We start from the raw sequence: 27761 nt of genomic DNA on the forward strand, positions 1-27761 counted from the left end.
TCTTATGGACAAGAACATGGTTCTCTGTGCTTCTTTTGAAGAGCATGAATAAAAGATGTCATGGAAATCAACTGAGTTGTGATCTTTTAGAGCTGGTTACAGTACCACATATTCAGCTTATCAGGATGTCTATAAGATAAACCTTTATTGATCCTGGAGGTAAACTCAGGTGTTAAAGCAGGAACAACTGTAACGAGGAAACACGGGAGAGGTGCAGGTAAGAGTCGAGAACCAAACCCAGTTAAAGATAAAATACTGAGCTGCTGGCCTTATCTGCACGCTCTCTCTGAAGACTGAACAGTACAGTCTATCCAATGTATTTGTAGTATTAACACTACAGAATATAATATTATGTAAAGTCTACCAACCCTGAGTATATGAATAAACTATCAATCTATATGAATAGATGTAGAGTAACAGTGAGTATATGGGTAGATGTACAGTCAAATTAAAAGGTGCTATAAGAGTGATATATTTTGATGTTTGGTAATGGGGATCTCTCCAGCTCTTTAGTAAATGGAAAAAACATTACGAATTGAGAACCAATTTATCGGCTTCAATTTGATAGTTTTTCAGTTTTGTCTCCCCATTTTTTGTTTTCCATCACTTATTTTACTTCTCCTGTATCAGTTCGCTCTCCTGATGAAATTGGATGAAATCTCAACCTGAATATGTATTTTCTGTTTACTAAAGAGATGGGGAGACCCCTGTTACTGGACAAACACTAGAAATAATTATCTCAACACATGAATACAAATCAATCAACACTATGTTAATGTAATCTATTAAATACTTCATGAATATACTAGGCTATATGAATTAATATATGTACAGTGAGTATCAGCAATGAGTATATCAGTGTATTAGGACAGTTTATTAACACAGTATATGAATGAATATACAGTATGTCCAGACTATCAACAATGAATAAGAATCTAAGTCTAACAGAATGAGAATATAGCCTACGGTATATGGTCTGGCAATAGAGATTGAACATCACATTTTGTCAATTTAACTGAGCTGTGAATGTTCTGTTACTATAACTGTAAATCCACCTGTAGCAGGGGGTATGAACAGTTCTCTTTAACAGATAGCCCATCTGTCACATCTATTGTATACTGTTTATTTACATGAGGAAAGTTAATATAATTCAGGATATAGCTCTATATGGTCTGTCAATAGACTTAAGTTATAACATTTATTAGGGATGCACCGATGCATCGGCCGAACATCGGCATTGTTGGCCTTGTTGACTGCCATCGGCCCATCGGCAAATAAAATGACATTCACCGATGGTAGTGGCCGATGTTATGTCGCAACAATTACAGCTTTTTTTGTTGCAAAACGTAGCCTACCAGCTGCAGATTCGGAGAAGATCCGTGACGTAGCGCTGCAAACACACATGTAGTTTGCTTTTGCAATTAAAGTGAAATAAAAATCTGCGTTTTGGAACCAAACACTTCATTTCTATGTTTCCCTGGCACAAAAGGGGGAATAAAAATGAAATAAAGTAAACATCGGCCGGATTGTTATTTTAAGCATCGGCATCGGCCCAGAATTTTGCAATCGGTGCATCCCTAACATTTATCAAAATAAAAAGATGACCTATTAAGCCTGTCTGGGTTGTAAACGTTCTGTTACTATTATTGTAAATTAATTCACTAGTAGCGGGTTGTATGAACTCAAATGGAGGGTTGGCTCCGCCCACCGACCCGGAGCCTCCGCCCACTGTCCCGGAGCCTACGCCCATCGCCCATGGCGTACTGCATACTGCAGTCAGGGGCTATTTGGTCTGTCATTAGCTTCTGTGTTAAGCTAGCGTTAGCTAACTTTAGCCAGCACTAGCTTGTTAGGTAGCATTTGCACTAGCTAGCTAACGTTAGCTAATATTCTGACATTGACAGGGGGGTTGGCTACAAAGCTTTGCAGCCCCAGTGCCTATAGGCAGGTTTATTGCTAGATTTGTGACCGCAGCCGGTGTTTTGGTCCTTAAGTCAGTAGGTATTTTTTCTGTTTTACAAATTATGAAAAAGATCCTAAGCTTTCAAATGATGTTTTGAAATAGAAATAGAAAAATAGTGGAAGAAGATATGCTTACTTGAATGTTGGGACACCTGACCTTGACCTTTTGAAAGTAATTCTGTTCTCTTTTTCTAGAACCACATCACAATTCAGACGGGCTGTTCACTCCCAGCGCTGGGGAAGTGCTCAGCCTGCTGCTCCAGCTTCCACTGCCCGTTCTGTGGACCTTCTGTTTTCAAGCCCGCCAAACTCCACAAAGTCCAGAGGCATTTAAATAGCCATTTCAGAAGGGCAGTTATCCATCAAGGTAAAGTTGGACATTTTTCTCCAAATAAATTAAATTTAAATGTGGGTGTTGTGCAAAATGTAAAATTTTTATAAAACATTGCCTATAGCCTGTTATGATGTTACAGGTAGGAATGTACAATATATCGCCGACCATATCAGCACCCAATATCGGCATTGGTCTAATGAGCATAACTTAGCAGACACATACTGTGCCATATATGGTCACATTATGATTTTATTATTTTTCGTTATGTTTGTGTTACAGAATACACTATACACAGATGTGGATTGGACTGCAGACCACTCTTGCATTACCACTGCCTTTACTGCCAGCGAACAATTACAAGCAAACGGAATTTTGAGATCCATCTATCATTATGCAAGAGACAGCCAACCACTCAACCAACTCAGCCCTCTATGGACCCGACTCCGCCCTCCACTCAACCAACTCAGCCCTCCATGGACCCGACTCCGCCCTCCACTCAACCAACTCAGCCCTCCATGGACCCGACTCCGCCCTCCCCTCAACCAACTCAGCCCTCCATGGACCCGACTCCACCCTCCCCTCAACCAACTCAGCCCTCCATGGACCCGACTCCGCCCTCCCCTCAACCAACTCAGCCAACCACTCAACCAACTCAGCCAACCACTCAACCAACTCAGCCAACCACTCAACCAACTCAGCCCTCCATGGACCCGACTCAGCCAACCACTCAACCAACTCAGCCCTCTATGGACCCGACTCCGCCTTCCCCTCAACCAACTCAGCCCTCCCCTCAACCAACTCAGCCCTCCATGGACCCGACTCCGCCCTCCCCTCAACCAACTCAGCCCTCCATGGACCCGACTCCGCCCTCCCCTCAACCAACTCAGCCCTCCATGGACCCGACTCCGCCCTCCCCTCAACCAACTCAGCCCTCCATGGACCCGACTCCGCCCTCCCCTCAACCAACTCAGCCCTCCATGGACCCGACTCCGCCCTCCACTCAACCAACTCAGCCCTCCATGGACCCGACTCCGCCCTCCCCTCAACCAACTCAGCCCTCCATGGACCCGACTCCGCCCTCCACTCAACCAACTCAGCCCTCCATGGACCCGACTCCGCCCTCCCCTTAACCAACTCAGCCCTCCATGGACCCGACTCCACCCTCCCCTCAACCAACTCTGCCTCTTGCTGCCGAAACATCCAGAAGGCGGCCAGTCGCTAAAAAAGTGGCCAATTTGTAAACTTACCATGAACATCAGCAATCTAAAGAAACACATAGAAAGGAAGCACACAGCAGGTCCAATACTGTGCGGTCTATGTGAGACATATTTCCTTTTGAGGGAAGGCAAAATGATGTGTGAACACCCTGTGGTATGTGCAAAAGTATGTTGTGTGCCAGGTTGCTGTGCAGTCATGGGAAAGGGACATGTCAGAGGTGACAGGGGGACCACCAATGTTGTCATGTGTCCAGGCCGACCCCTTGTTGCTCATCCTCAGAGCTGAACATGTCCTCCTGGTCCTCGCCAAGGACTGGGCTGAGTTTCCCAGAGGCATCGTAGCGCTACGTTCATCGTAGCGCTATGATGAACGCCATAGCTTACGATGAACGTAGTGCTACGATGCCTCTGGGAAACTCAGCCCTGAACAAGTGAGAGTACCTGGGATTATTTTCATCTTTCCACTGTGTTGGGTCGGCAGCTTGCTACAGGTACAAGTCATTTGAACTCCAGCCCAGTGTTAAAGAGCTTAAGCTGTCATGACATGAAGATGCCAGAAATCCCTAAATCTGCTTATAGATCTGTTTGATAATGTCTAGCTCAGGAAAGGCTAAAGTAATTTTGTGTGCATTTAACCTCCTGCTATCTTCAAATTTACATTACATTTGGTTTCCTCGGAGTCCATTTCACCCCAGCAATGTATACCTCCAGAAAATGATTAAAAGGAAAATTGTAACCTAAGTGTGTGTCAGGTAGGCCTACTTTACAAAAAATAAAATAAATAAAAAGTTTGAAAAAATATACCCACAACTATTTATGAAACACTTCATTGTCAGACAATGTGAAGTGCTGAACTAGACTCTAAACTAATTCCATTCTGTTTCTGTCCTTTCTTTATTAGATCTGCCTTCCTTATCCTCTTTATTAGATCTGCCTTCCTTATCTTCTTTATTAGATCTGCCTTCCTTATCTTCTTTATTAGATCTGCCTTATCCTCTTTATTAGATCTGCCTTCCTTATCTGCTTTATTAGATCTGCCTTCCTTATCTTCTTTATTAGATCTGCCTTCCTTATCTTCTTTATTAGATCTGCCTTCTTCATCTCTATTAGATCTGCCTTCTTTAACTTCTTTATTAGATCTGCCTTCCTTATCTCCTTTATTAGATCTGCCTTCCTTATCTTCTTTATTAGATCTGCCTTCCTTATCTTCTTTATTAGATCTGCCTTCCTTATCTTCTCTATTAGATCTGCCTTCCTTATCTTCTCTATTAGATCTGCCTTCCTTATCTTCTTTATTAGATCTGCCTTCTTCATCTCTATTAGATCTGCCTTCTTTAACTTCTTTATTAGATCTGCCTTCCTTATCTCCTTTATTAGATCTGCCTTCCTTATCTTCTTTATTAGATCTGCCTTCCTTATCTTCTTTATTAGATCTGCCTTCCTTATCTTCTCTATTAGATCTGCCTTCCTTATCTCCTTTATTAGATCTGCCTTCTTTATCTTCTCTATTAGATCTGCCTTCCTTATCTTCTCTATTAGATCTGCCTTCTTTATCTTCTCTATTAGATCTGCCTTCCTTATCTTCTTGCCCTTTATTTCTTTTCTTTTTCTCATTTTTTTGTAAAGCACGTTGGGCGGTATTTGAGAGAGCCTTGTGCCTTATGCCTTCAAGTAAGGAAAGCCTTAGAGGACATGTTATTTTTGTTGTTGTATTGTGCTACATGTGCTATATAAATTATATTTGATTTCATTAGGTGCGCCGTCCTTGGACAACCTAGCCTTGGACGAGCCAGCCTCTAACCAGCCAGCCCCTGACGAGCTAGCCTCTAACCAGCCAGCCCCTGACGAGCTAGCCTCTAACCAGCCAGCCCCTGACGAGCCAGCCTCTAACCAGCCAGCCCCTGACGAGCCAGCCTCTAACCAGTCAGCCCCTGATGAGCTAGCCTCTAACCAGTCAGCCCCTGATGACCCAGCCTCTAACCAGTCAGCCCCTGATGACCCAGCCTCTAACCAGTCAGCCCCTGATGACCCAGCCTCTAACCAGTCAGCCCCTGATGACCCAGCCTCTAACCAGTCAGCCCCTGACGAGCTAGCCTCTAACCAGCCAGCCCCTGATGACCCAGCCTCTAACCAGTCAGCCCCTGACGAGCCAGCCTCTAACCAGCCAGCCCCTGATGACCCAGCCTCTAACCAGCCAGCCCCTGATGACCCAGCCTCTAACCAGCCAGCCCCTGATGACCCAGCCTCTAACCAGCCAGCCCCTGATGACCCAGCCTCTAACCAGCAAGCCCCTGGCGAGCCAGCCTCTAACCAGCCAGCCCCTGATGACCCAGCCTCTAACCAGCCAGCCCCTGATGACCCAGCCTCTAACCAGCCAGCCCCTGACGACCCAGGCTTGGACAAGCCAGCCTGCAGGTGATCCCCAGGGGGTGACCGTGACCCCTGACCCCAGCTCATGCTGGTGGACATGCCCAGGGCAATAAGAACCTGTGCATCATGCATATAATAATACTATATAAGTGCAGTCCATTTACCATTTACCATACTCCTGCCTATGAGACCATATGCATGCTTTTCTGACTCTCTCTCACACCATTCGGTGTAATTAAACTGTTTTGATTGCTATGTGTACGATATATAGGCTTATTATTTCTATTTTTTTTCTTTTAAGAGAAAGTGATTTGATTATTCCCTTCTGTTATTGGTGGGCAGTCTATGGGATGAGACCTACAATGACCCTGATCTAGGGCTGGAAATTAAGGAACCATTAAGATAAAAGCAAATGCTGAATTTGAGTTATGTCATCAATGGACCTCTAGTAAAATGTTCTACGTTGTCTAAAGTAATTGTATTTGGTTAATTTCTGTGCGAATACATACTTCATGGGTGAAGGGCGCTTTGGTTGCTAGAATCTCTGAGCTCCGCACCCAAGACACGCCCACATTTAATGGCAGCGAATTGGTATTGTTTTCTTTTCTTTTTTTTAATCTTTTTTATTTTTATTTTTAATCTTTAATGTGATTGGACAGTTCTCTACGCTATCTTTCATGATATAACTACGAAAGCGAGCCTGTCACAACTGCTTCTTAACCAGCGCTTGGTAACTGAGAACCTTTATTTTGAAAAGATTGCTGCGTTTACCCGGAAACACATGTGTAGGTTCACATCTGTAGCCAGAGAGGAAACGTTAGCCTACTGTTTACAAGAATCTTGCTCTGTAGTTCAACACTTAAGTCAACGATATAATAACAGTGTCCGGTTATTGACCACCGTGCGTGCGCATTGTGAAATACACAGTTGGTATGTCCAATAGTGTCAAATTCCACGAACAGCTAGCCTCTTTAGTGGAGGTTTTAGCAAACACGGCCGTATCTGAGATTTGCAAACTCGTGGACGATGGCTACGCCGTGCTGCGGCTGGAGATCTCCCAGAGCCAGAGGGAGATAGACACCCTCCGGAGGAAGCTGCTTGTGACCAAACTCCAGAACTACCGGCGGAACGCGGAGCGGCTGGGGACGCTGAGACCCCGACGCGTCGGGCAGAGGCGCACGGACGCAGGGAATGATGCCGATGTGAGGGAGAACGTGGTAGAGTCAGGGGACGGTCCTTCCCATTGTAAGTGTTTTGTAATAATAGTCACATTAATGATTTTAGTGCTATTTGCGATGTGGTGTTCACACTATAACCCCCCACCCCTTATACAGTGGGACCTCGTTTTGGTGTTGAGGGCAGCCGGCGCGATGCGGGGCTCAGTTTCGCAAACCAGAATGGTATCCCTCGTAACACTCGCGACAGTGACACCCAGGTGACTCATCGTGAATTGTGCCTGATTGATCGTATTTCACTATTCCATAAACACCTCCCAAATAACATCCTGAAACTTGGCCCAACTTTCTAACTGCACTGTTTCGTTGGTTACAGGGGAGGAAGATGGAGGAAGAAGAGGGTGATTTGCCAGTTATCATCAAAGTGGAGAGCCTGCCCCCCAGCACGATGCCAGTTGATCCTCCAGGGAAGGGAGGAGGGGAGGGCGACCCGGAGGCCGGTAGCCCTTCTCTGGGGCCCGGGGACTGGGAGCCTGACGTGGTGGTGGTGGTGGACCCTCCGGACACCGTCAAAGAAGAGGCCTCCTGCGGGATGAGCTCCGGGTGGAGCCTCACAGCGCAGGACGCAGCGGTGGGAGGAGCCTGCCGGGAGAGCGGAGGCGACGGAGGGATGGGAGGAGGAGGAGGAGAGAGAGAATACGTGACGGCCGATTTCAACCGGCTGCCTTTCACCTACTCCTCCTCTTTCTCCTCGTTCTCCTCCTCCTTGTCCTTCTCCTCCCCCAGCGCCTCGGCCTCCCTCGGGGCCTCCAGGTCCCACCAGCCTCACCAGGACCACCAGCAGCAGCAGCTCCCCGTCCCCAACGCCCCCCGGGGACCCACGTCCGCGCCGGGAGGCCTCCAACACCAGCACCTCCCCCCGCTGTCCTCCTCCTCCCGTCCCCATCCTGTCCACCACTCCTCCCTCCTCCTCCTCCCCCCCATCCTCCCCAGAGCGCCCGGCTGCTCCAGAGGCCACGGAGGAGGAGGGAGCGGTCAGGAGGAGGGGGGCGGGGCTCCAGGCGCCGCCAGGCCTCAGTTCCGCTGCGAGGTGTGCGGGAAGCTCTTCCCCAGGCAAGCCGCGCTGCAACGCCACCAAAGGGTCCACACCGGCGAGAAGCCCTTCTCCTGCCGCCACTGCGCCAAGCGGTTCTCCTACGGACACCAGCTGAAGAACCACGAGAGGGTGGGTGTGGGTGTGTGTGTGTGGGTGAGGCCGGGGAATCTCGCTTCTTCAGCTGCAGCCAGAGGTGGTTGGGGAAGCCCCTGGCTCTTGTGTTGTTGGGTGGTTAAGCCCCATGCTGCCGTCTAAAACCACACGACACACCAAACGTAGGAGGCACAAATGTTGACCAATCGCAGATGTCCTCATCTAGATGTGTGAGCTTTGCCGGCAGGAGACGACGGTTCAATCCCCATCCGGTGCATGGCCGTGTCCGTTGTATCTGTCTATTGTAGCGGTAAGGGCGGGACGCGAACCTGCAACCTTGTGCTTGCAAGTCGGATGTGCTAACAACTATGCCAAGAGAAGTATATATGTTGGTAGGGTCGTTATCTTATCCTTTATATTAGGGGAGTGATTTTCACCAACTACTCGCTACCACAATCTCTGAGGACTACACTCACTCCACAAGGGTTTACGAGGACTCTCAATTCACTTGGTTACACTATCGCGGTGGAGGTGTTGTGTAGAAGATTTTTAACTGATCTAGTCAAAAAGGATTTGCCAAGATTCGCTCAAACAGGTTAAGTCTGGTTTATTGAGAAAACATACGAGTGCAAGGACTTCAGAGGAGACGCACGTGAGTGGTTTATCCAAGTGAAGTGCCCCAGTCTGGTCTTGCGCAGCCTTATATTCAAGAAGTACACAGGTATGGCGCTTCCAGGATGTGCTTGGCTAACCCATTGTACACGTCATATTAAATGGCAGGCGTCATTAACAGTGGTCGAGAATACAGACACGTGACATGAGAAAAAGGCGGTAATTCTTGCAGGGACAATGGGACAAAGGATGGTTATTCTGGAGCAGACAACGTCTAGGTGTGTTGACCTCCTGGAGGTCATCCTGTCATGAATTAGATTAGCACAGCTATGTGAAAGGTTGAGGGAGGTGGTGAATTACAAAGGAAGTGGTGAAACTACAATTTCTATGACAGTTGTCGTGTGTGTGTGTGTGTGTGTGTGTGTGTGTGTGTGTGTGTGTGTGTGTGTGTGGGGGGGGGGGGGATGTGATAAATCTGGTTCTAGTCTCGCAGCGCCAGACCTTTCTCCACTCAGTTTCTTGCTGTTCCAGTGCTGGTGGAGGCTTGGCTGCTGCACCCCATTATCATTCTGAGATGGGGGGGAAAAAAACTTTTTATTTTTATTTTTTTATTTTTTTTTAAACAAATCGTCTTGGGCGGGGCTGAGCTACTCTTTTTTCAACAATGCAAAATAGTGTCAGGGGACTGAATCCGATTGGCTCCGCTGGAATTGAGCGGCGCCAATCGGCGGCTTATCTCAAACACCTCCGTCCATTGAGCCAGACTACTCATGATTGTAACGGCGCTGGCGTGGTCTGTGTCCACAGGTTCACACGGGGGAGAGGCCGTTCCCCTGCACCTACTGTGGGAAGAGCTTCACCCAGTCCAGCCACATGAAGAGACACCTGAGCGTCCACACAGGACACTCCATGTTCAGGACCGCCCCGAGGTGATGGCCTCCAGCTACAGTACTGCTGATGAAGACAGCTGGTGATATGATGACTAAGCCAGTGTTAACACAGAATGTATGTGTATTTGTCTTATAGGAGTTACTACATTTTTATCTGTGCTAATATTAACACTCTTGAGATTAACGGTTGTGGAGTTGGCACCCCTTATCTGAGCCCCACTCTAACAACAGTTAAAGGAGTAGTAAAGGGAAAATCATGTTTAGCCCTGTTTTAAGGTTACTTATGATCATATACAATGATTCAGATCAAAACGTTGACAAAACTAGCACTTTTGAGAAAGTCAGATAATTGCTCTACCACCGTTTAGGTCATACAATGGATGTGGGTGGGCACTGTGAAAAATCATTCAAAAACATGTTAAACTATCGATTTCAAAGACAAGAAGCTCACCGAGGGGGTAATTGGTGTCCGTTGATGTTCTGACATCAGATTCGCTGCAAAGTATGAATCCTGTAGGGTTTTATTGATCATTTTATGAAATCCATTGACTTGTATTGAAGCGACCGTTGTAGATGTGTAGATCAATCCGCAAAGGGGATTCAGGAAGCGGAACTACTTACGGTAGCTATTGTTATTGTTTATGTTGCTAGGCTACCTAGTTTGCGGAAGTTTACACACGTATGTGCTGCGACTAAATAGTTCTATGCTAAATATTTTAAAAAGCCTTTCCAGATTAACTAGAATCTTACTTATGTATTACATACATACAAATTATATGTCAGAACGCCAACCTCGGTGAGTTTCTTGTCTTTGAAATTGAGAGTTTAACATGTTTTTTTAATGATTTTTCAAGGTGCCCACCCACATCCATTGTATCACCAAAATGGAGGTAGAGCAATTATCAGACTTTCTCAAAAGTGCTAGTTTTGTCAACTTTTTGATCTGAATCATTGTATATGATCATAAGTAACCTTAAAACAGGGCTAAACATGATTTTCCCTTTACTACTCCTTTAAAAGACACTAGAGGACATTTACAGTAGCCCACCATTGCTTTTTAACAATATTGATGTCAGAAAATGTTACTGAAAGTAGATTTAAACATATTTATTTGGAATACGGATATGAATGTATTGATAAATACATTAGCAGTAGGCTAAAGCTGTACTGAGGTTTTAGATAAAACGTGTTTTGTAATTGTATTTGCTGTATGACATGCTTGTTTTGACCTGTATTGTAATGCCAAAGAAAAATATTTTGAAAATAATCTGCGTTTGGACCTCGTTTTATTAGTTATTGAAAGCCAAATTGTACCGAATTGTTTTTTTATGTCGGGATCTAATCCCACATTGTTTGGCTTCACTGCGTGTAATTGTTTTGTTGTAGTCCCCACCCCCCAATGGCCGACACAGCATATAGGCGGGCCCCGGCATCCAAAACGTGCATCCACGAGTCCGTAGTGTTGCCGGAAGTAGACTATTGATAATACCGCCACCGACCAGAAGCACAACAATCAACTTTTCTCTCATCATCATTTTGATACTTCGTCGAACCTGATATGTCGTTGGATGTTACAGTTCGCTGTCGTATAGCTAGCATCATGAACGCCTTGACGGCCACCGTCGTGCGAGAGGTCTGCCAGCTGATGGAAGAGAGCTTGACGCCTTTCGGCTGGAGTTCAGGGATGAAGTTAAGGGATGAAGTTCAGGGATGAAGTTAAGGGATACGGCGAGAGACCACCGCGCCGAGGATGTCCCAAATCCTGGTGAGACTGATGTAACTTGTTAACTGTATTCTCCGAAATGATATGCCTGTTGTGTCTGACAGACTGCCTGGCCATTACTGATGATGCATTGCAAAAACGTCCGAGGGGATTCATAACGAACGGGAGTCTGGTCTGCTCTGTGTAACATCTGCTCCTCCAGTGGAGGACCGTAGTCCAATCACCACCTACTCCAGGAGCGGTAGTAGACAGAGCTGGGGTCATCTCTGTTGGAGGACAACGGTCAGAACAAAACACAGAGGGAGAAGGACTAGTGGCGGTGGAGCCTTCTGGTCCAGTGGAAGAGGAGGTAAGCTCCATACCAAACCAGAGATCCTCTTTGAAAGAGCTATTTTACAATTGCATCTTGTTCATCAGAGCGATCTCGTTTTGAAGGTCCACATCTCGTTGCAGAGGTGTTCTGACTGCTGCTGCTGCTGGTACCACTGTCCCTTCTGCAAGACCTCCGTCTTCAAACGCACATTCAGGAACAAAGTCCTCAGGCATCTGCAGTCTCACCTGTCTAGAGCTGTGAACTACGGAGGTAAGACCGAGGATTTCATAAAGGAGTCACATTACATAAGTCATCTAGCAGACACTTTTACCCAAAGCGACTAAGAATAATTGCATTTAATGTAGGAAAAGTCAGTGTACTACTACTCGCCAAAACTCACAAGTGCATCTCCCTTCTAAACAAGTGACCAAGATCATAATCTAGTGCCAAAGCCAAAGTGCACAAGTTAGCGCATATAAAGCTGTAAAAGAGATTGGATTTGTTTTTTAATATTTTTGGCGCCCATGTATTCCTTAATTCCTGTGTGTGTGTGTGTGTGTGTGTGTGTGTGTGTGTGTGTGTGTGTGTGTGTGTGTGTGTGTGTGTCATTGCCAGGTTACAGCTTGTTCAGGTGTAATTTAGGCTGCAGGCCATCAGGGCACCACCACTGCCCATTCTGCAGGACCACCATGCTGGAGAAGAGGGAGTTCTCCAGACACCTGAGGCTCTGCCGGGCCTGGGGGTCCCTGACCACCACCGCCTCCCCCCTGCCTCTCAGCCCCGCCTCCACCCTGCCTCTCAGCCCCGCCTCCACCCTGCCTCTCAGCCCCGCCTCCACCCTGCCTCTCAGCCCCGCCTCCACCCTGCCTCTCAGCCCCGCCTCCACCCTGCCTCTCAGCCCCGCCTCCCCCCTGCCTCTCAGCGCCGCCTCCACCCTGCCTCCACCCTGCCTCTCAGCCCCGCCTCCACCCCACCTCTCACCCCCGCCTCCCCCCTGCCTCTCACCCCCGCCTCCCCCCTGCCTCCACCCTGCCTCTCACCCCCGCCTCCACCCTGCCTCTCACCCCCTGCCTCCACCCTGCCTCTCAGCCCCGCCTCCACCCTGCCTCCACCCTGCCTCTTAGCCCCGCCTCCACCCTGCCTAATGCAATACAAAAAAACAGTGCAAATAAAAAATAAAAAAAAATATATAAAAAAAAACATATTGATCATTGGTGAAAAAGATGACAGACAGAGACAGGCAGGACGGGAATTACATTTGAGGGGTTTATTGGGCACGGAGGGGGAGGAGGTAGGAATCTGCAGGAAAGCTCTATTTATTTTCTTGGGTGACCAGCTGTTGGGTAGACTAGGAACTAGGAGGATGACATGGTGTTACACACACTTTGTACACTAGGTGGCGGTATGCACCTTTAAACTGTTTGCGATCCGCCAGGAAACCCAAAGAAGAAGTAAAAGCAGGAGCTAGCCTATATCTTACAGCAAATAATGTTGGATTGGTGCCTTCCTGAAGATTGTATTAGTGTGTTGGTACAATAATTTCACCATTTAGAACCAGTCAACCCAATAACGTTAGCTGAAACGTTTATAGTAATCCAGATAGGACACAATGGCGCACGTCAACTTCCACTCGCAGTTTAAGTCGATCATGGAAGTCCTGGCTGAAGCGGCTGTAACCGAGATTGGTCAGCTGGTCGATAATGAGTACGCGGTGCTGCGGCTTGAGATACTGACAACCCAGAGAGAGAACCTGGCTTTGAAGAGCAAACTACGGCTGATGGAGGTTCAATTACGAGACCGGTGCTCTAGAAGAATCCCCGCACTGCCTTCCGGTGGGAAAGGTATGCCACCTGAACCCAGGTTAAGAAATTTTATGTAGAATTTTTATGTGCACTATTTGTATCTCTTGAATTGCTTGATTTCTCATGTGTGTTTTTCCCGCAACGTTGTTGGCGCATGCAGCTGTAAAACATTCCTCATGTGCCAAGAGAACTACAGGACCCATGCTGCTCGGAGACCTGGGAGACCTGGGGTCTCATCCCTCCGGTGTGGGCGACCAGGTGAGCACTGTGACATTCATGTATCCGTTCAAGAGGACCAGAGTTCAGGAGCATCTGGACAGAGACCTCTCTCTGTGGGGCCCTACCCAGATAGCAAGCGGATCTGGGCCATATATGGGCCGGAACTAAGCCACAAGGGCCAGATCTGGCCTGCATACGGCCCAGATCCGCTTGCTATCTGGGTAGGCTCTGGAGTTCAGCAAGAAGAGGGTACTACGGAGGTGGAACTTTTCAGGGCTGAGATTTACACAGAGGAAATAGGAAAGTAGGATGCTATCTGGTTGAACTTAAAGTTAAATGGTAAATGGACTGCACTTGTATAGCGCTTTTCCACCTTAGCGGCACTCAAAGTGCTTTACAATGGCCTCTCATTCACCCATTCACACAAACATTCACACACCAATGGTGGTAGCTGCCATGGTGCTAACCTGCTCATTGGGAGCAATTTGGGGTTAGGTGTCTTGCTCAAGGACACTTCGACATGTGGACAGTCGGAGCTGGGATTCGAACCACTGACCGACCCGCTCAACCAACTGAGCTAAAGCAGCCCCCAGAAAAAAGTATGTAGAATAGTGTGAGCTAACATGCCGTTTCCTCCACCGTCAGGTGATCCTGGGGAAGGAAGAGGACCTGGGAGATGGTGACACTCAGCTGAACAGTAAGTGCTTCATGGCTCTGCGATTTATGTTATTAGACGAGACTTAATTTGGCTTTTTGGTGGAGGATGACTTGGTATGGAAATTGTGATATCTCAAGTTCATAATAAAAAGAGAGATTTTTTTCTCCTTTCCTTCCCCCCAGTTGGAGTATATTGCCAGCTCGCTAGCTAACTGAGCTAGCCCAAGTAGTGGGATGAAAGGGCCGTTACTTTCTTGAATCTAAACAGGACCTAACTTTCATTCAGGTCATTCATTCATTCATAAATTTATAGCATGTACATAATCCATCCAGACCGGTATCTATCCCATTTTACCTTTATCTTATACTGTATAGAAACGGTACTTATTGCATAAACTGTAAATGTGGAACTTGTACACCTTACACTTGTACAACTTTAACCCGTACATTACATGTGACTAATCTAGCCCAAATAGTGGGATGGAGGGGCTGTTACTTTCTCACATCTAAAGGGGACCTAGCTTTAATTCAGTCCTGTAAATTTAGGCCATGTGTGTTTTTGGTTTGTAACTAGTCTCTTACAGTCAAGTTTGTTTCCACTGCCACTTTCAGATGTCCTCCCTGTTGTGGGAAACGTCCCTGATGAAGGCGAGCAGAGCACTCTGTGGCAACAAGAATGTGGTTGTTCTGTTGAAGATGACGACTCAAGAGCATCTGCTGTGACGGGACTAGAAGAGGAGGAGGAGGAGGAGAGGCCTGCTCAGTCTGCTGACTCCGGCGCAGCCACATTGGAGATGATGGGGACCAGTAGTGTAAGTCATTCAGGAACAGATTCAGGAACAGATTCAGGAACAGGCTTGCCAGAGTTTGACAAGCCTCACGTTATGCTTCCATGAACTGATAGGTAATATTTCAGTGTGAGTTTTGAGGTGAAAGCACCAGTCTCACTCCAGATGTGAGAGTTGGCAACAGAACTGAACCTGAGAACCCTACAAAGAACCCTAACCCCGGCCCCAGAACTGAACCTGAGAACCCTACAACCCCGGCCCCAGAACTGAACCTGAGAACCCTACAACCCCGGCCCCAGAACTGACCCTGAGAACCCTACAACCCCGCCCCAGAACTGACCCTGAGAACCCTACAACCCCGGCCCCAGAACTGACCCTGAGAACCCTACAACCCCGGCCCCAGAACTGACCCTGAGAACCCTACAACCCCGCCCCAGAACTGACCCTGAGAACCCTACAACCCCGGCCCCAGAACTGACCCTGAGAACCCTACAACCCCGGCCCCAGAACTGAACCTGAGAACCCTACAACCCCGGCCCCAGAACTGAACCTGAGAACCCTACAAAGAACTCCCAAACATTATGTTGTCCAGAAATGTAAATGAACAGGGAATGAAGGTAGACTGACTCGGACACGTTTGAATGCCTACAAAGTGTCCTACGCACCAGCTGTCTCCATTGCAGGTAGTGGGCCATGTAGCAAAGGTCACTTATGACAGTCATTTGTGTTTGTAGGGTTTGGACTCTTCCCCATATTCACCCACTGGGATTTTCAAAGAGGAGGACGGAACTCAGTTTCAGGGTGAGTTGTAGATTGATTTTTAAGTTGAAGTGTTATGTTAAGGTACCTGTACCTATCTTAGTTGATTGTTGTTCTTGTAGGGGAATGTGGATCCATACCTCTCATTTCATGACGAAGAACATTGATTGTTTAAATACATATTTGTAATGGGAAGATCAACTATTTCTGTTCCAGATTATGGTGAGTGTGAAGTCACCTCCCAGGCTATTAAAGTATCCCGGCAGCAAGACTATGAAGACGCCAAAGAAGAACCCAGTGGTCTTTCTGTTACTCCACAAGTGGAGGAATGGTTCACTTGTCACCACTGTGGCTTAAGCTATGCCAAGCAGACAGCCCTGACCAAACACTTGATGCACACGCACACTCCTGCAAGGTGCAAGGTTTGCAATGAGGAATTCCCTAACCACAAGACACATCTGAAGATTTTGTGTGCAAGAAAATACCAAAAGATGCACAAATATAAAGGGAAGGGCAGAGGCGTGGTTAAACGGCGCCTCTCCAGCTGCCCAACCTGCAGTCGATTAATTTTTAACACCCATCTTTCTCGTCACATGTTGAGACATGTTGATGCTGGTGCTCGACCATACAGGTGCAAGGTCTGTGGAAGGGGTTTCCTGCACCCGGGATCCTATGAAAACCACCAGCGCTCCCATGTCCAGGAGAAGTATCAGTGTCCCGACTGCGGGAAAGCGTTCAAGGAGCGCGCTGAGCGAGACTTCCACATGTGCGTCGTGTTCAAGGGAGAAATGGAGTTCGGCTGCTCCGCGTGTGGGGAGAGCTTCGGCAGGCTGTCCCTCCTCAAACGACATCGGCTCGCTGAGCATGCTGGGATGCACTTTGACCCTTAGGAGAGCAAGACCTATAACCAAGCATTGAAATATATAAATTATAGTTTTCACATAATATATCATTTAATTGATTGTTTTGTTAAATAATTATTAAGTTGAAAACTCACGTATGCTGTCCACCTGAGTGGACAGGTGAAAAACTCTTTAAAAATGCATGTTAATAAAAAGTTCAATTTTTGTTTTCCCCAGACATTTCAGAGGTTTCAGAAGACCCTTCTTTGAGCCCCTCTCGAGTACCCCCCTTTTTTGTAATGCTGTTAAAGCATTGTTTTCTTTTATTGCTTTTTTATTGTCTGAGGAGAAGGTCTTAATCAGAAATGAGCATTTCATTGTAGCTTACATGACAAATAAACACCTAGGATATTTTTGGTTTTATTACCGGCAACTTTTTTTTGTATTTTTCTTTCCCTTCATGGCAGGTAATTCAATTCAAGTGAGATTGCATTGTTTGGTGGTTCTACACTGTTTTGTAAAATTAAATTGGTGTGAATACAATTTTGAATGACGCTATGTCTTTTTGTTAGCTTCTACAGTTCTTACGGTACCTTACCGTCCCAACCCGGAAGTAAACAATCGCCGGAAGTGATCTTACAGGCGAACCGAATTGCACGTTGTCTTAATACGGTACCTTCCTAAAGTTTATGTGAAAGTGTTGATGGTACAGTAATATAACCAGTCAATTAATAATTCTATAACGTTAGCTATAACTTGGATGGTTAGGACACAATGGCGGATGTTAATTTCCACTCGCAGCTTGCGTCGATCATGGAAGTCCTGGCTAACGCGGCTGTAGCAGAGATCTGTCAGCTGGTGGATGATGGGTACGCGGTGCTGCGGCTTGAGATATCCAGAACCCAGAGAGAGAACCTGGCTCTGAAGAGCAAACTACAGCTGAAGGAGGTTCGATCACGAGACCGGCTCCCCAGACGGATCCCCGCACTGCCTTCCAGGGAGAAGGGTATGCCAGGAAATTTAATGTAATGTTTATGTGCACTATTTGTATCTCTTGAATTGCTTGTTTTCTCATGTGTGTTTTCCCCCCAACGTTGTTGGCGCACGCAGCTGTAAAACATTCCTCATGTGCCAAGAGAACTACAGGACCCATGCTGCTCGGAGACCTGGGAGACCTGGGGTCTCATCCCTCCGGTGTGGGCGACCAGGTGAGCACTGTGACATCCATGTATCCATTCAAGAGGACCAGAGTTCAGGAGCATCTGGACAGAGACCTCTCTCTGTGGGGCCCTACCCAGATAGCAAGCGGATCTGGGCCATATATGGGCCGGAACTAAGCCACAAGGGCCAGATCTGGCCTGTATACGGCCCAGATCCGCTTGCTATCTGGGTAGGCTCTGGAGTTCAGCAAGCAGAGGGTACTACGGAGGTGGAACTTTTCAGGGCTGAGATTTACACAGAGGAAATAGGAAAGTAGGATGCTATCTGGTTCGTAGAATAGTGTGAGCTAAGTTAGTTAACATGGCGTTCCCTCCACCCTCAGGCCATCCTGGTGAAGGAAGAGGACCTGGGAGATGGTGATACTCAGCTGAACAGTAAGTGCTTCATGGCTCTGCAATTTATGGTATTAGACAATACGCAGCGTTTTCTCCGGTTTTCTCGGAACTGCGCCCCCACAGGCTCTGCGAGTAAGTGCACTGTCGTTACGTTATCAGATTGTCTTTTTTATTTTTCTAAAGTGAAGCCCTATTGAACCCCTGGATGTATTAATAGAACTGGATAGGGTCACTCCATTCACTGACTGCTTGAAGAGGTGAATCCCTATAGGACCGCGTCATTGGTACCTCTGACATGCCCAGTCAAAGGTATCAATGACACGTTCTTGTAGTCCATGAACAGATGTGAAATGCAAACGCGCGTTCATGGCTCTCTCCGCTCTGAGTTAGCAATGAAAATCGGCTTGCTTATTAATCTACTTTCGTCAAATATATCCATTGGAAAACATATTATTTTATCCAGGCATCTTCGTTTTAACAGTATAATTGTGACTGAACATGTTTTGTTTGCTAATAGGTGATATTCATTCTGTTTCGAGCTCGGCGGGTTAGCCGCAAACTTAATGCCGGAAAAAAGGGGGCAGAGAGGAGGAAAGGTTGTGGCTAAAGTTAGGAATCAAACAGGTTCATCCTCAACTGGGGATCGAACCCTGATCTCCCGCATGGGAGTCGGACGCTTAATCCACTACACCACCGAGGAAATTGAATGTACAGTATGTCCTAGTGTTTTTGTATGGAATCTCTCCCGTACTACCAAAATTAGGTGCGCTGGCTTACAGCCTAGTGTTCGTTGGGGTTAGAATAAGGGTTGGGGTTGAGACGGGATCTGACCTATAAGGCAAGGGGTAAAGGTTGGAGTGAATGGATGAACATGTGGAGGTTTGGGGTAAGGTCCCATGAAGTCATCCCCACCAGGGCCTTGAACCCCCATCTCCCGCTTGGGAGTCCATTGCTTTCACCACTACTCTACTTGTGCAGTGGAGATTGGCAAATTGACTTTGGTGTCCTTTATTTTGGTGTGCTGGGACCACTGCCTCTTGTGGTGCCAACGGAGGAATGCAGGTGAATGGAGGGAGGGAGTGATAACCGGACAAACGCTATACTAGGTGCGCTGGTTTACAGCCACTCACAAAAAGAGAGATATTTTCTCCTTTCCTTCCCCCCAGTTGGAGTATATTGCTAGCTTGCTAGCTAACTGAGCTAGCCCAAATAGTGGGATGGAAGGGCTGTTACTTTCTCACATCTAAAGGGGACCTAGCTTTAATTCAGTCCTGTAAATTTAGGCCATGTGTGTTTTTGGTTTGTAACTAGTCTCTTACAGTCAAGTTTGTTTCCACTGCCACTTTCAGATGTCCTCCCTGTTGTGGGAAACGTCCCTGATGAAGACGAGCAGAGCACTCTGTGGCAACAAGAATGTGGTTCTTCTGTCGAAGATGACGACTCAAGAGCATCTGCTGTGACGGGACTAGAAGAGGAGGAGGAGGAGGAGAGGCCTGCTCAGTCTGCTGACTCCGGCGCAGCCACATTGGAGATGATGGGGAGCAGTAGTGTAAGTGATTCATGAACAGATTCAGGAACAGATTCAGGAACAGGCTTGCCAGAGTTTGACAAGCCTCACGTTATGCTTCCATGAACTGATGGGTAATATTTCAGTGTGAGTTTTGAGGTGAAAGCACCAGTCTCACTCCAGATGTGAGAGTTGGCAACAGAACTGAACCTGAGAACCCTACAACCCCGGCCCCAGAACTGACCCTGAGAACCCTACAAAGAACCCTACAACCCCGGCCCCAGAACTGAACCTGAGAACCCTACAACCCCGGCCCCAGAACTGACCCTGAGAACCCTACAACCCCGCCCCAGAACTGACCTGAGAACCCTACAACCCCGGCCCCAGAACTGAACCTGAGAACCCTACAACCCCGGCCCCAGAACTGAACCTGAGAACCCTACAACCCCGGCCCCAGAACTGAACCTGAGAACCCTACAACCCTGGCCCCAGAACTGAACCTGAGAACCCTACAACCCTGGCCCCAGAACTGAACCTGAGAACCCTACAAAGAACTCCCAAACATTATGTTGTCCAGAAATGTAAATGAACAGGGAATGAAGGTAGACTGACTCGGACACGTTTGAATGCCTACAAAGTGTCCTACGCACCAGCTGTGTCCATTGCAGGTAGTGGGCCATGTAGCAAAGGTCACTTATCACGGTCATTTGTGTTTGTAGGGTTTGGACTCTTCCCCATATTTACCTGCTGTGATTATCAAAGAGGAGGACGGAACTCAGTTTCAGGGTGAGTTGTAGATTGATTTTTAAGTTGAAGTGTTATGTTAAGGTACCTGTACCTATCTATGTTGATTGTTGTTCTTGTAGGGGAATGGGGATCCATACCTCTCATTTCATGACGAAGAACATTGATTGTTTAAATACATATTTGTAACGGGAAGATCAACTATTTCTGTTCCAGATTATGGTGAGTGTGAAGTCACCTCCCAGGCCATACAAGTATCCCGGCAGCAAGACTATGAAGACGCCAAAGAAGAACCCAGTGGTCTTTCTGTTACTCCACAAGTGGAGGAATGGTTCACTTGTCACCACTGTGGCTTAAGCTATGCCAAGCAGGCGGCCCTGAAAAAACACTTGATGCACACGCACACTCCTGCAAGGTGCAAGGTTTGCAATGAGGAATTCCCTAACAACAAGACGCTAGCAGCACATCTGAAGATCTCGTGTGCAAAAAAATACCAAAAGATGCACAAATATGAAACGAAGGGCAGAAGTGTGGTTAACCGGTCCTTCGCCAGCTGCCCAACCTGCAGTCGATCGATTTTGATCACCCATCTTTCTCGTCACATGTGGATGCACGCTGGTGATCGACCATTCAGGTGCCAGGTCTGTGGAAAGGGTTACCGGTACGAGAGCAGCTATGAAACCCACCAGCGTTCCCATGTTCAGGAGAAGTATCAGTGTCCCGACTGCGGGAAAGCGTTCAAGGAGCGCGCTGAGCGAGACTTCCACAAGTGCGTCGTGTTCAAGGGAGAAATGGAGTTCAGCTGCTCCGCGTGTGGGGAGAGCTTCGGCAGGCTGTCCCTCCTCAAACGACATCGGCTCGCTGAGCATGCTGGGATGCACTTTGAGCCTCAGGAGAGCAAGACCTATAACCAAGGCACGGAGTGCTGCGAGTAGCAGTGAAGATGTGGGTACTGTTCCTTTATAACTGTGCAGGAGTTTTGAATTAGATACTGCTTCACTTTGATGTTCATCTGTGCATTTAATCCGTTCACGCATAGTAGTCACTACAGGGGACAGCTATTCTAAAGCAGTTTTCTTGTGTAGCCTTGGGTAGCCTTGGGTTTTGATGGCATAGTCATCAGCCACCAGTGTATGCTAGTGTGTCAAACCATATACACTGCCACTCACTGGTCAGCAGTTGTAAGTGCAACACAGATTTCTCAAAAACCAAGATGGCTGACAGAAAGCCAGAAACACAGAGCAGCTCAGGAATATCTTGCCAATCTTTATATATCGTGCTGGACTCTGATCTTAGCTTTGAGGCCCATATTAAGAATGTGACAAGGACCTCATTTTATAATCTAAGAAACATTGCCAAGGGGAAACATGCTTTTATTTTTTGTTTCTTTTAATTATGTTCTCACTGTGTTTACATGGTTTATGTTTATAATCCATCTCTTGTTTTAATTTGCTATAGAAATAAAATGACATTGACATGTATTCCATGAAAATGTCACCCTTGCAGGTAAATAGAATTTGGGTAATGTCAAGTAAAATCTAAGGAGTTATTGTCACAATTTCATAGTATTGATTTTATGTTGGGAAGACATTGATTAATCATATGTCCACTAAATTGGACATCATGCATCGCTGGCTATATTTCAACTACAATTCTTCATACTGTTACTGCAACATTGTTGTTCTTGAAAATAATCTGCATTTACTTTTTTGACTGTAAATTAATTAATGTTATTAGAATGTAACTAAAGGCTTACAGGATAGTGGAGCAAATAGAATCAAATGAGGATCATCCATCAAGACACCCCCAAGCGGACGGCCCAGTGCCACCCCACCTCCTCTGAAGCGCAGGGCAGTATCCAGGAAACCACTGGCCTCAACTCACCGAAGCAAAAAATGCAACATATGCCATGATGCTGCATGCATGCGAATGCCAGTTTTCATAGAAGATAGACTTGGTGAACTTGTATACAAGTCAGTAAAATGAGACTATTGGGGGGGGGGGGGGGGGGCAGCAGGCAGGGTGGGGTGGAGGAGTTGAGAGAGAGAGGAAGGGAGGGGAGAGGAGGAGTTGGGAGCGAAGTTCCAGGTTTTTGCATTGCATTGAGCAGTATTAGAATATGCTAACATATGGCAACACATTAGTTTAACAGAATTAAACATATACATTATAGTTTTCACATAATATGTACTTTTATTAATTGGTGTATTAAACATTTGAAAACTCAAACATGCTGTCCACCTGAGTGGACATATGAAAAACTTAAAAATTGCATGTTTAAAAAAAAAATGTTTTTGTTTTTCTCTTTGAGCCCCTCTCAAGTCCCCCCTTTTAATTTTTTTTACTGCTGTTAAAGCATTGTTTTATTTTATTGCTTTTTTATTGTCTGTGTTGAGAAGTGAGCCTTTCATTGTTGCCTACACTACCTTACATGACAAATAAACATATTAAATAAAGATATTTTTGGTATTTTATTAGCTGCAAATTGTTTTGTTCTTTTCTTTCCCTTCATGGCAGGTAATTCAATTCGCGTGAGATTGTTTGGTGTTTTCACACTGTTTTGCAAAATGCAATGGTTTTGAATAAAATTTTGAATTATGTAATGTATGTTTATGCGCCTATACAGTACTTACGGTACCTTACCGTCGCAACCCGGAAGTAAACAATCGCTGGAAGTGAGCTTACAGGCGAACAGAATGGAACGTTGTCTTAATACGGTACCTTCCTGAAGATTATATGAAAGTGTTGGTGATACAATAATTTAACCATATACAACCAGTCAATTTATAATCATATAACGTTAGCTAAAACTTGGATGGTTAGGACACAATGGCGAACGTTAATTTCCACTCGCAGCTTGCGTCGATCATGGAAGTCCTGGCTAACGCGGCTGTAGCAGAGATCTGTCAGCTGGTGGATGATGGGTACGCGGTGCTGCGGCTTGAGATCTCCAGAACCCAGAGAGAGAACCTGGCTCTGAAGAGCAAACTACGGCTGTCTGAGGTTCGATCACGAGACCGGTTCCCCAGACGGAGCCCCGTACCTCACCTGGTGGTGTCTTGCGGGAGGAAAGGTATGCCTATTACACCAAGAGAGATTTACAAACAATGTAGGATTTTTTTATGTGCACTATTTGTATCTCTTGAATTGCTTGTTTTCTCATGTGTGTTTTCCCCCCAACGTTGTTGCAGCTGTAAAACATTCCTCATGTGCCAAGAGAACTACAGGACCCATGCTGCTCGGAGACCTGGGAGACCTGGGGTCTCAATCTGGTGTGGGCGACCAGGTGAGCACTGACATCCATGTATCCGTTCAAGAGGACCAGAGTTCAGGAGCATCTGGACAGAGACCTCTCTCTGTGGGGCCCTAGGCTCTGGAGTTTAGCAAGCAGAGGATACTACGGAGATGGAACGTTTCAGATTCACACACACACACAGAGGAAGTAGGAAAATAGGATGCTATCTGCAGTGTTAAAGTGCATAGACTACTGTGTGTCTGTGTGTGTGTGTGTGTGTGTGTGTGTGTGTGTGTGTGTGTGTGTGTGTGTGTGTGTGTAACCTAGTGAAACTAAGTTCTCATGAGTCCTGACGGAGTAGGTAGTGGTGAGTTGTTGGTTAAACTCACTCCCGCAGTATAAATACTGTTCACCCGCGCTGAGCAAGCTCTTCATCGGCATAGCCGGTTAAAACGGTCTCTCTCCCGTGGGACTCCCTGGTTCGAATCCCACCCTGGGCACGCCGGAAAACATATGAGTTACACTGGTACTGTGACCTGGATGCCCTGTGGATGTGGAGTGAGTTAAGGGGGTGAGTCTAAGCGAGTGAAAGAGTCCTTGTGAGTCTCGAGTAGCAGTGGTGTAGTGGGGATTATTTTTAGTGGGGGAACGCTATATTTTAATGACGTCATCACAGAGCATGCTGCGTGCATAGAAGGAGAAACAGATGCTGAGAGATAAAGACTGAGCCTGGGGCCACAATGTCAAAGTCATCTTAAACCGGGCTTGATTAGGCGTAAAGTTAGCTAACCTTGAGCACAGTCAGCTGAGCTCTCTGGAGTGACGTTAAAATCCATTGATTCTGGGTTTGATAGAAAAAAAATGTTTTGGAGACTTTGTCCATGCAAACCACTTACTTTTTGAAGACACATTAATCGATCTAGCAAAAAACAATTTGGGCAATCCATTAATTTCACATTCTGTGTTAAGGTTGTTAGGCTAGATTACTCTAGGTCATATGCATTATAGTCCCAAGAACTCTGGAACGTGCATAGAATCTTACATTATATGGATTTAACGACACATTCCAAACTGTCACTAAAGCTATGGCCTGTGTAAACTATTTTTTTGGTTTATTAAACAAAAACATTAAACATTAAAGATGTAGTAGTGACTTAATGTAGTTTCATTCATTCAATTAAATTCAAACAACTTTATTAGTCCCACTAGGGGCAAATGATTTAGAGCAGCTTGTTTAAAACTACATTAAAGTCATGCAATACACAGTCTTTAACACACATTCAAATGGGAAACACAGGTGAACACACACACACACACATTTTAGGGTTGCAGATGAATGTCTCTGCGCCTAACCCATCATCCTTCCCCCAAGAGCGGCTGGAAGCAGACAGTAGGCAGTGTGCCATGGGGACCAGCTCCTGTCTGTCTTTGTTCTTCTGCATGTTTTTTTGTATTGGGTTCTTTGGGAGGAAATGGGGAGAACACAGAGAAAGACCCTTCTTGCTGTGAGGCAATAGTTCTAGGTACTGTACCACACGTGAGCACAATGCCGGGAGCTGGGATGGAACCAGGGACCTTGAGATCCCCATCTGGCTGCTCTACCTCCTGAGCTACATGCTCGGTAGCTGCAGTACTCCAGCTAGCTAACTCATACCAGGCAGGCAGCTCAGCAGTGGACATTGTGTGGACTACTTCACACGTCGCACGCCTGTTCTAACACTATGGAGGGAGAATCAGATGCTCTAAAATTGGTGCTTTTAACAACGTTAGGGATTCAATTTGATTTAGATTATTATTATCTTTTTTTTATGAATGAAAATGAAGAGCTAGCTTTACATCAACGTAGCGGTTTAAAACGGTGTCTGTCCCGCGGGAGACCTGGGTTCGAATCCCACCCTGGGCATGCAGAAACATGACACTCTAACTCGCTGTTTCCTCCTCGTCAGACCGTGGGCTCGCCTGATCACCCTCAGGTGATCCTGGTGAAGGAAGAGGACCTGGGAGATGGTGACACTCAGCCCAGCAGTAAGTGCTTCATGGCTCTGCGATTTATGTAATTAGGCGAGACATTGATGTCCTTTTTTGATGGCTGATGATTGTGTGAGACTTTAATGGTCTTTGTGATGGCTGATGATTTGGTGAGGAAATTGTGATAAGTTGATAATAAAAAGAGATCTTATTTTTTCTACTTAACTTCCCTCCAGTTGGAGTACCTCCCTCCCTCCCTGCTAATGACCAGACTGTGGAGCCTTCGCCGTTGGAGGAACACAGGAGACTTAGCACCAGGCCTCCAGGCCCCTACAGGCCAGACTCGCCACCACACCCTGTCCCGAGACTAGAGGAGGAGGCTGGGGACACTAGCAGCAGCACCGGCCTGAGGGCCGGCCAGGCTGGAGGAGACGGACACGGAGATGCTGCTCAACATACACAGCCGCCCTACAGCAGGGATGGCGCCATCCTGTCGTCTCAAATGGAGGACGGTCAAGGCGGGGTCGACTCATCGTGTTCTTTCCCTGCGGAGGCAGAGGTGGTGGGGTCATTTAGTGCGGAGGGGCCCTTGGGCCAGCAGACCAGGGGGGACAGCTCATGTGGGATTGTTACCCCTCAAACCTCACTGGACTGGAAGGCGGAGGATGGACTCTCTGGGAGAGTGGACTCTCTAAAAATGGAGGGAGGGATGCATTCTGCCTGGGCCGAAGCTGGGAGGGCCTTCCAAACGGGCCTGTGTCTAGTTCCCCTCCCCGGTAGGGACAGCCTCGCCTCTCAGACCAGCCAGAGGGGAGCCTGCGACTCGGCAGAGAGCAGGTCCAGCGAACTGGACGGCGCCGGGTTCGACTCCTCCTCCTTCGACGACCTTTTCTCCTCGTCGGACCTCTCAGCGGTGCAGGTGCCCCATCGGGACGGGAGTGGCGTGGAGGGGCTGCCATCATATCTTTTCCCCACGGGCGGCGGCGGCGGTAGTTTCGGCGGCGGGGCAGCAGACTCGTCCCGGGCCCGGCCCCCTCCGGAGAGGGTGCTCCACTGCGAGCAGTGCGGCCGGCTGTTCCACAACGCACGGGACCTAGTGGTGCACCAGAGGTCCCACGCCGGGGAGAGGCTGTTCCACTGCCCGCAGTGCAAGAAGCCCTTCCTCCACCTCCACCAGCTCAAGACCCACCAGCGGGTCCACACAGGGGAGAAGCCCTTCAGCTGCGCCCAGTGCGGACGCCGCTTCTCCCAGTCCAGCCACATCAAGAGACACATGAGCGTCCACACGGGGGAGAAGAGGTACAGCTGCTCCCTGTGTGGGAAGAGGTTCTCCCAGGCCTGCAGTCTGAAGGTCCACCAGAGCGTCCACACGGGCGAGAGGCCGTACAGCTGCACACAGTGTGGGAAGAGCTTCTCGGTGCTAGGCAACCTGGTTAGGCATCAGAGTGTTCATATCAGGAAATAGGATTTACAGTTGGTTGAATTAAAGCTGTAATCATTGATTTTGTTTACCGCTAACTGGCAGTAAGAGACTTGTTTACAAACAAAAGGCCTAAAAGGTATAATATGGATGTTTAAGGCAAGGAGGCGGAGCAAAGGCACGGGCCGGTTATTTACAACACAGGCAGAAATGCTGGAATAACAAGACATGGTGACCGGTAGGAATGTGAAGTCAGTGGACGCTATTAGGAAATTATGGGTCAGTGAAACAATCTGATATCAGGTGGTTTTAATTAGTTTTGACAATGTGAATATGATCAATGAATGCAGCTTTAACGGTTTGTTTTGTATGTGAATGTGATGTGCGATGGATATAATAGTAGCTCCTTTGTTGTCAATACTTTTATTAATTCCTTGCACTGATCTGGATTCAAGATGTGTTAATAAAAAACATTACAT

At 47.0% G+C, this 27761-nt stretch overlaps 3 protein-coding genes across 5 annotated transcripts; all 3 read left to right on the forward strand.

The window, feature by feature from the left end:
- Nucleotides 1-6815: 6815 nt before the first annotated feature.
- Nucleotides 6816-10041, forward strand: LOC311322348 (uncharacterized protein; the record flags this gene model as incomplete). The annotated part of the gene is made up of 4 exons (XM_084454415.1): nt 6816-7128; nt 7218-7318; nt 7435-8283; nt 9667-10041. The coding sequence occupies 4 exons, from the start codon at nt 6816-6818 to the stop codon at nt 9790-9792; spliced, it is 1389 nt and encodes a 462-aa protein (XP_084310541.1). The 3' UTR covers nt 9793-10041.
- A 3233-nt stretch (nt 10042-13274) lies between these two features.
- On the forward strand, nt 13275-22640 carry LOC311322226 (uncharacterized protein). 3 transcript variants are annotated; one of them, XM_084454280.1, is made up of 8 exons: nt 16917-17319; nt 17425-17524; nt 17654-17858; nt 17963-18060; nt 18396-18447; nt 19758-19957; nt 20635-20701; nt 20876-22640. In XM_084454280.1, exons 3-8 carry the CDS (start codon nt 17666-17668, stop codon nt 21592-21594), a joined length of 1329 nt encoding a protein of 442 aa, XP_084310406.1. In that variant the 5' UTR covers nt 16917-17319; nt 17425-17524; nt 17654-17665; the 3' UTR covers nt 21595-22640. The 3 variants fall into 3 exon arrangements, 2 of the variants coding, with proteins under 2 accessions (XP_084310406.1, XP_084310405.1); XR_014630916.1 differs by lacking the exons at nt 17654-17858; nt 17963-18060; nt 18396-18447; ... (1 more) ...; nt 20635-20701; nt 20876-22640 and adding exons at nt 13275-13626; nt 13748-13845; nt 14452-14503; nt 15076-15275; nt 15986-16052 and having other exon boundaries at nt 16227-17319; nt 17425-17619; XM_084454279.1 differs by having other exon boundaries at nt 17425-17858.
- A 765-nt stretch (nt 22641-23405) lies between these two features.
- LOC311322349 (uncharacterized protein) lies at nt 23406-27400 on the forward strand. Its single transcript, XM_084454416.1, has 4 exons — nt 23406-23732; nt 23851-23945; nt 25841-25919; nt 26099-27400. The coding sequence occupies exons 1-4, from the start codon at nt 23489-23491 to the stop codon at nt 27325-27327; spliced, it is 1647 nt and encodes a 548-aa protein (XP_084310542.1). The 5' UTR covers nt 23406-23488; the 3' UTR covers nt 27328-27400.
- Nucleotides 27401-27761: the final 361 nt, after the last annotated feature.

The sequence above is a fragment of the Borostomias antarcticus genome, assembly GCF_949987555.1.
Source record: "Borostomias antarcticus genome assembly, chromosome: 20".
In the NCBI taxonomy this organism is placed as follows: Eukaryota; Metazoa; Chordata; class Actinopteri; order Stomiiformes; family Stomiidae; genus Borostomias; species Borostomias antarcticus.

Coding starts and splice junctions, on each gene's coding strand:
- LOC311322226 (XM_084454279.1), top strand. CDS start 17,627: ATGGCGGATGTTAATTTCCACTCGCAGCTTGCGTCGATCATGGAAGTC. Junction 17,859..17,962: donor ACTGCCTTCCAGGGAGAAGG/GTATGCCAGGAA, acceptor TGGCGCACGCAG/CTGTAAAACATTCCTCATGT. Junction 19,958..20,634: donor AGATGATGGGGAGCAGTAGT/GTAAGTGATTCA, acceptor TTGTGTTTGTAG/GGTTTGGACTCTTCCCCATA.
- LOC311322349 (XM_084454416.1), top strand. CDS start 23,489: ATGGCGAACGTTAATTTCCACTCGCAGCTTGCGTCGATCATGGAAGTC. Junction 23,946..25,840: donor AATCTGGTGTGGGCGACCAG/GTGAGCACTGAC, acceptor CCTCCTCGTCAG/ACCGTGGGCTCGCCTGATCA. Junction 25,920..26,098: donor TGGTGACACTCAGCCCAGCA/GTAAGTGCTTCA, acceptor ACTTCCCTCCAG/TTGGAGTACCTCCCTCCCTC.